Source organism: Lichenostomus cassidix, chromosome 2 (assembly GCF_008360975.1).
Source record: "Lichenostomus cassidix isolate B80296 chromosome 2, HeHo_3.0, whole genome shotgun sequence".
NCBI lineage: Eukaryota > Metazoa > Chordata > Aves > Passeriformes > Meliphagidae > Lichenostomus > Lichenostomus cassidix.
Window position 1 is genome coordinate 39727485 of NC_139482.1, and position 8664 is coordinate 39736148.

The 8664-nt window shown below is 38.6% G+C and overlaps 1 protein-coding gene across 1 annotated transcript in view; it reads left to right on the forward strand.

Annotated features, from left to right (window-relative positions):
* CMC1 (C-X9-C motif containing 1) overlaps positions 1-2614 on the forward strand; it is a 42544-nt gene extending 39930 nt beyond the window's left edge. The window contains exons 3-4 of the mRNA XM_085051158.1: positions 952-1042; positions 2349-2614. Of these exons, the coding sequence (XP_084907284.1) occupies positions 952-1042; positions 2349-2463 (206 nt within the window). The 3' untranslated portion in view covers positions 2464-2614. The remainder of the gene's footprint in view (positions 1-951; positions 1043-2348) is intronic.
* Positions 2615-8664: the final 6050 nt, after the last annotated feature.

Consider the following 8664-nt stretch of genomic DNA (forward strand, 5'->3'; position numbering starts at 1 on the left):
TTCTTGTTTATTTAAGTCTTGATGACCATATACACTGAGCATAGGTAATGTGATTACCCTTTGTATGATGTTGTACCAGTACGTTTTGATGTTACTAGGTTAGCTGTAAATTTTGCTAAATATGTGCAAGAAGATAAAAATTTCTCTATGCCCTAAATTTGCTGGATATTAAGTCACTACCAGGAACACCTTAGAGGAGGAGAAATGGATGGAATTCTGGAAGGGGATGCAGTAGGGGGGAACTTTGTTCTTGATTTGGCTCCTGGTTGATCTTGGACACATGGCTTTCTCTCTCTTTTTCTCTCTCTTTTCCATCTGCTCAGTGTAGCTGATTACCTCTTAGCAGACCTCTTAGAACAGTTTGAAATCTCCTAATAGAAATAACAGCCAATTTTTATCTAGGTTTATTATTATGAAACATCTGTACAGGGTGCTGTTAACGATGAGGCAGAATTTTAGTTACTCCCAGATAAACCCCATGTCTGTACCCATGACTTTGCTGTTCTGTTTTAGTGTCTCATGGACATGTTTTTAAGTCTCAAGATCCTTAAAACAGAGCAGGTACTTTCGCTTCATTGAGCAACTTCACTGTTCCTAAACACCAGAGATCATGATCCCAGAAATGTAGATGATAGCACTGAGTAGAGTGTATGAAAAGCAGGCACAAGAATCATGGATTTGCCGCAAGAATCACTTCAGAAATGGTATTAGCAACAGCAGTACGTGTGTGAATGTGTTACATGATGAGGAGAGGAGAATCCCAATTAAAGTGTTGTTGCTACACAAGTGACAAAGACCTTGCAAACAGTATGAGAATCTAGGCCAAATATGGTTATATTAATATTAAATCAGATCTGGTCTGATACTTCCTACACATAGGGGTTTTTGGCCTATTGTCATTTTTCTAACTTCAATTGAGTAGGTTGTTTTTTTGGTTTTTTTTTTTCCCAGCATTTACTAAATGCTGTCAAGAAACTGGTCTTCTTATGGTGGTGAAGTGTCGGCAGGAGAATACAGCACTGAAGGACTGTCTGGTTGGCTAGTAAGTCCCTCATGAGTTTTTGCTGGGTTTTTGTGCATGGTTTATACTAATCTAGAAATGTTAACTATTCTGAGAAGGGTTGTGCAGGGTTAGGGACTTGGATGTATTTTCTGAAAATGGTATCTTTGCTTTATTAAAACCATGCTGGTCAGGGCCTTATCTGAGAAAATCTTACTTACTATATGAATATATGGCTACAGAGACTCTCTTCTTGATTCACCTGTTGACAGATTTCAGCCCAGAGGACCTTTATTTGCTCTGGTACATCACATATGTGGGGATAGGGGCACACAGTGAAGCTCCTTCATAATCTGTTAGTGAGACAGGATAAGTTTGTTTTCATTTTGCTTCTGTTTTTTAAGATTTAGTCTGTCTTGAAAGTGTCCTGCTGTTGTGAACAGCAGTAGCAACAGCAGTGGGAAATTGTTAGATATGAGGGGTCAACTCAATGCCATGGTGGATTGAAACATCTCTTTTGGAAGTCCTATTTTACCCCCAGTGCCATTAGGCTGAAGTGTTAGATTCTTGACTTTCCTGGGGTGAGGGCTGGGGATTTTTTGAGTTTGACTGGGGGAAAAAAGGAGGTTGGTTTGATTTTTGGTGTGTCCTGCTCTCTTAAACCAGTGATTAAGATTAAAAATTAAATGCCTTTGAACTAGTGACAGTTATTCTCAAGTATTTAGGAACTGATGAAAATAAACATGTACAGCCAGGCAAGGTTTCAGGCCTAACTGCAGTCAGAACTTGCTGAAGTTACTCAGTTTTATTTGTCTGTACCTTCACCTTGAAAAAAAAAAGACAAAATGCTTCTGACCAGAAATGTTTATAGTGTTTGAATAGTTATACTTTTAAAGAAAATAGGAAAACAATTTAATGGAATTATCAAGGACCTATATATCTAGTGTTCAAGATATATACTTGAACCTATTCCCAGTAGTTACTTGGGTGCTTTAAAAAAATAAGTCAGCTCCAGCAGCTTCCCATGTTGAGCAGAGTAACTGCAAATGAATTCTTCAGCTGAACTTAAATACCAAATGTCTTTCCTTTTTCTGCCTTTCCTTGGTGGCTTCACTACAGAGGCTTGAAAAGGACTATGCTTCAAGAGAGAACAATATCATGACAGAGTATTTAGAGTTAACAAAGATAATGTTAGCACTTAGGTACTTTATAGAAAGGGGTATTTTACTGTTAAAGGCAGACAAGTTTTCTTTGGGTGTGAAAGGAAGAGCAGTTTGGGAGTGTTACTCATGCAATATCTGTTCCATGTTCCAAGATGAAAAACAATATGTATTTTTCTGTCCTGTAGCTATTCTGATCCATCATTCTACGAAGAATGCAAAGCAGAATATTTGAAGCAAAGAGAAGAATACAGAGCAACTGGGATTAAGAAAAAAAGACAGAAATTTACTCCAAATGTGTGATTAAAACTTAAAATGAACTTTTCAAATTTTATATGCAACTTGAATTTCACTTGATTTAAACAGACTTAAATCATCTGTACCCCTCTGTGTGGAGTTTAACTGAAACACACATTTAAAATAAGATGGAGAATAAAATAATATCTGAAATTAAGAGTCAATTTTAAAACTTCTTGAATTAAAGATCTAATGCTGTCACAGTTTGCAGGAGAAGTTGCAAAAGTCTGTTCCTCTATCTGGACTTGAGATTTTGTTACCAGTGTACAGTTTGGAATTTACAGTTCCAGAATGTCCATTTGGAATTTAAAGCCTATATCAAGCTACATGAGCCAGGCAACATAAAAACTTAAGGGTGAGTAATTTAAATTGTATTAACTGATCATTAACTGATCTGATCATTAACTGATCAGACTGGTGTACATTAAAGTTGGTCTGTTAGTCATCACCTGAAACTGACTCTGTATGGAGATGCACTTACTAGAAGAGAAGGGTGGCGAATGCAGAAGAGCTGCTCAGACCAGTGTGAATTACCCTTTTCATCAAGATGTTGTTAGATGAGAGCCTGGTAGTACTTGTGCCTTCACTGTGACTCATTTTTAAGTCTACAGTGCCAGAAGGGATGGATGCCTCATGCTTGTGTGTGGTCCAGACTGACCATTTCTACTGTAAAGGAGAAAGTAATCTCATCCAGACCTTCCTTGAGAACAGGGAATAAGCAGCCATGCTTCAGGAATGAGCAAGTGAGCACACTTGCAAAATCCTTGCAGGTAGAGGTGAGTAAACAACCCAACCAGGCCTGTAAGATGCAGACCACCTTTTGCAGGAACTAAGTGTAAAGCAAGTTCCTAATTAAAAAAAGAGCACACAAAGGAACTTTCATGTACTGATACTTGAAGGTGCTTAATTGGAGAACTCTCAAATACATAAATGGCTTCACTAGAGGTACTAATATAAAGCTTTACAAACTATCTTGGAGTATCATCCAAGCATTCTGAAATAAAACTAAATTCTTTACAAGCAAGGAAAGGCTGCATTTAAACTTAGCAACTTTAATGCCTTGATTAATGAAAAAAAAGTAATTTCTGAGTAAGCAGTAGGATTTGATACTTTTCCATCAGAAGATGCAAAATTTAGCTTAAATTAATACTGTTTCACAAACACAGTATTGCTCTAAAGCTGTTCAAGGAGGATATTCGAATCTGACTTTGACACACACACTTTGCAGGTCAGTCTTTGCCCTTTATTCTGTGCCTTTTACTGAAATAATCAGCAATAATGTTGCTTCAGCACATTGGGTAGAGGACTGGGGAACATAAGTGAATGACAAAGTGAAAAGGTGTAGCATCCTGCCTTGTCAGGCAAACTTCAGTGGCACTCAGCTCTAAAGCTAACCACCTTAATATAGGTTATGTGGAACAGAGTCTTACACATGTAATGGTTCTTGGCTTCTTAGCTCAAGCATTTTGAAATTCTATGTACTGAGTGGTGCTGTCAGCCATTTATTTTTCTTTTCCTACATCTGGATTATTGCAGCTCCTCTGTTTGCCCTGGGATGCACTCAGAGCAGGGATTGGCTCTTGGATGAGGCGTAATTTTCCTCTGTAATACACCCCTGGCCCTAATGTGATGTTCCCTAGTTTTAAATTCTTGATTTCACACCTTTCTTAGTATCTTGTGTATATTCTGTACTTGAATTGCATTTTCATCTTTTATTTAAAGTTTAAGTGAAAGAAGGCGTACTATGACATGACAAACTCATACCAGTAAATTACTTTCGGTTTTGGTTTTGTCAGCTATAGACTTTCCTTCCTGCTGAGGTTAACTGGAGGCAGCCCTAGATTCTAATCAAGGTAAGAAAACAAATAAAAAGGCAAAGGCTTCAGCAGGGAACTGGAAGTTGAGTGTTTTTTTAAAAGCATTTTTGTTTTGTCAGAAGTTACTTGTGAATGATGAGAGAGTACAACTGTGGAAGCCTGGCTGTCTTAACCCCCTCAGCCCCTCCACCTCCCAACAAAACAAGACATGGTAAGTGCCTGTACTTACAGAGAGCAGCCAGCTCTAGGTAGTGAGGCAGGGAGCTGTACAGACATGCAGTATTTCATTTGGCTATCTCCAGCTAAACCAGGGATTTAATTGTCAATAAATACTTTTTTAAATTTTGAAAAAATTCTGCAGGATTCTTACATATTCTGCATAGGTGTGGACAACTGGGGGAATTAATCTAAGTGTGTTTCCAGTGTTTTCAAGGTAGTCTGAGTAGAAAGGTGGCAGAAGTGCAGAGGCAAGAACAGCCAAGGTCTGAAGCATGGCAATGCCCCTTGCCCATCATAGTTAATTTTTGAATAAAAGCACCTGACATCTTCTAACGTGACTTTCTGAAAAGATGGCATTACCAAGTCTTTACCCTCCCTGTTTTAATCCTGCCTGTTACAACTTTTGTGCAGCTTTTATAAAGTTGCAGGGCTTTCCCTGTGGCTGTACAATGAGCCTACACCCTTTGCTTGCCTCTTGTAATGGCAACCATGTGCACAGCCAGCTTCAAACCCTGCCCTGCAAAGGCACTGGTCATTGGCATTGATGGAATAAGACCTTAAAGTTCAAAGGCTGATGTGTCACTGAACACCCTTGCACAGCATGTGTCACTTTCCTGCAGCACAGGGGCCTATCTTGGCCTCTGTGAAGCACTTAGCAAGTACCCATTACACCTCCGTTTTTCACTGGAGGCTGCACTCTCTTGCTGTATTACAAGTCTCTTCAAACTCACGAGGGGAGGCCCCTACAGAGGCAACATCTGAAAGGAAGGAGGGAAAACGGTGCTATATACTTGAAAAGCTTGCCTTCACAGAGTAAAATCCAAACTCGGAGGAAGCATGAGGGGCAGTTTGTAATGCACAGGGTTTTCAAAGGAGAGTGGAACAGCTGACCACTGCAGTCTGAGACATCACCCAGAAATTCATCTGCAGTGCAGAATTCCATTCTGCTTCACATTTACTACAGCCATACTCCTCCTCAGGGAATTCCTGCAATCTGTTTGCTGTGTCCTGTGTACTCTGCTGATCAAAAAATGGTCAAATACACTTACAGTGTAACTACACCTAGTTAAAAATTGGTTCAGTAACAGTAAGCACCTAGGTGTTTCCTGTGTGCTTCTCCCTAGATCAACCAGCCATACTCAAACATGATCGTTGTACCACTTTAATTACTGTATCTTAATGTTTGAACCACTTGCTCTCTTCCATCTTAATATACAGTTAAATTAATTTTGCTGGACATTGATCTCACAGGGTGGTTTTTTTTTAATGGTACAAACTGCAGCTTAGTTAAAATTGGTGTTGACCTTTATTGCTGATCTTAAAATAAAATGCTTTCATCCACTGTCCTGTGTTCATAAAATTGCAAGTAGTAACACCACTCTCCCTAAAGAAAGGGTCAAAAGCCTGATTCCTCAAGACCCCAAGAAGTAATACAAAAAAATATATCAGAACCTCACATGCCCACCCTTTTTTATACTCAAGCTACACAAAGAATCAGGGAAGTGCCTTACACCTCTGCAACCACTGTCCTTCACAGGGCCTGGCTGAAAATCAGAAGATAATAGAGGTGTCAGTCAGGTACCAGAGCTCTTCACTTTTCCATTTCAAGGCCATAGCACCATTAAAGCTACACGTGTCTCAGCACGGGAGCGTCAAAGTCTACTGCAAGTTGGTTTTGGAAGAAAATTCTATCTGCTTTATCCCACCAGTACAGTTTATGTGATACTTACACAGGCCAGTTGGAATGGGTATTGTTTTACTGCAACTCCACCATATGTCTCATGCTGCTCTTGTCTTTTTCCAGCTGTAAAAATTGGACAGTGTATCACAGCTAATTTGGGAGTTTGCTTTCTTCAATATGGCTAGTTCACATGTGAGGAAAACTGATCAGTTTTAAACCACAAAACTGGCAGGGAAAGTTAAAATGATCAGATTTAAAAAAAAAATTAACCAAACAGTACAAGTTTACATATAAGTTATTAGAAGGTTCATCCAACTCACCAAATATCCATATTCATCAGGTTGCCATATGCTCATTTAAATGTGCAAAGCAACAATCTCCTCCTGCCCCAAAAGCTGGCTTTCATTTCTGTTAAATGGAGTTAGTGCTTTCTTAAATTAAAATTGTCAAATTGGTGGGGGGTGGCATGAGGTTTTAAAATGTTCAAAGTTTGCATTCAAGTTAAAATTTTCTTGGGGTCATTTAACGTAATTATTTGAGGACTTTGGTCTTTACTATATGCATTTTTACAGTTATATATAACACATGCACCCAAACACCAGAACCCTGTTACTACAGCTACTTCTGCATGTAATTTGCTGTCACTCTGATGAAAAGATTTCACTTCTGAAAATGGAAAAAGCACTGTAAGCCACTAGTGGCATGGCTTTAAATGCCTTTTCCATCTTCAGTCAAAATCTGATTGTAAGCTTCAGACCAACAGATGCTTCACAAGCCAGCAAGCTCCCAAGTGACCCCAAATCTGGGGACTTCCTTTTCAAATGTTACAGCTTGGACATGGCAATGAGTGATTGGATTGGAAATGCTGCCTGCAGCAAGCTCTCCCAACATCAGTCCCTCTCCTCTCTAGTTATCAGCACTGCTGGTGAAGTCCCTCTCAGCAAACATTGCTGCTCCCTTCTCCAGCATGGGAAGAAGCACAGAATATAAACCAAGGGTCAAATGCAAAACCTGGAAATTCTCAGGCTCTGCACAGAAAAGCTTAATTTTAATCTTTTACACAGGACAGGACACGCTGACTGGGAACATTTGACATAAGTAGTTAAAGCACCATAGCTTAAGGTAACTAAATCCTTCAAGTTTCAACATCCAGGAGGATACTTTTCCCAGAATATGTTGAAGCAGGCTACAGCAGATGGCTATTTTTTTCCCCTGAATCAAAGTGGATGGACCTCAAATATAATTGTTTGTATTTGGAATAACATTTATACACAATAAAGGAATTAAAACTTCAGTAAAAGATTTTGTGCCAAATACGGAAAGGAGATTTGTTAGTGAAACCAATTTCAAACAAAAATAAATTTATTTAATATCTTACACAGTAAAATTCCTTCATTGCACAAATCACTTTAATGCCTGTTGGATATTACATTCCTTAATAAAAAACCTCTGTAATGTCGAGGTGGGGAACCCCAAAAGTAAACTACATTATAACTAGGTACCATATAGCTTATGCAGCCACATGAGAAATGTTTTCTTTGTTATTACATAGGTAGTTGGTTCTATCAGCTAAAGCCTAGTGACTTGGATTTGTTTTATGCATATTGGATTTTGTTCTATTACCTTCCAAGAGATTGTACTCCCCTGAGTCAGCTGTGTTCATTGGTCAGAATAAATTCCAGCATCTGACACCATTTCCATTAATCACAGACAAGCCAGTATACGTGAGCAAGATAATAGAAAGACAAAAAGAGTATCTGCTGAATGGGAAACATTATTTATGTATGCTGTTTGCTACTACAGGAGAACATATCTGGAAGGCATTTTTTGCCTTTGATAGACAAACTGAAAGATGGGCTCTGTCTGAAGTACTTACTGTGCAGGGAAGAGTGTCTGGAACCACACAGGTCACGTAGCACCCTGGTAACACTTCTACAGCCCATCATTACTACAGCTGTGCTACAGTCATAGCTTCCCTTTGTACTTGCAAGCAATCTTAAGATAATTTGCTACTAAACAGCTGTGAAATTAATTTTTGTTACTTGGATGTTAAGCTAGATCTGTGAAGCTGAATTCTTCATCCACCCACACATCTGTAAATAGCATATTCAGTATTAAATACCTTTCTGCCCGTTACAAGTTAATTATCATGGATCTACAATACAAAGCATTTTTCTTCAACTTTTTGAGCTGTCAAGACATTTCATTAACCCTCTTGTATTAAGCCAGATATGAAGCAGAGGCATTTCCAAGAAAAAAAAAAGGCATAAACTGTATTTGTCCATAAACAGTTCATGTCCTTAAGAGGAAAAAGCAGGAAAAGTAGTTCCTAGAAACCCATAATCTATTAGCAGGTAGTTGCAATTCTAGTAGCTCTAGTTCTCAGTGGCACACTAAAAGATACCACCAAAATACTTCTTTTTGTATATCAACAATGCAACAATACCAAGTCCAATTACATTAAGGCTTTGTTTCTTTAAAAAAAGGAAA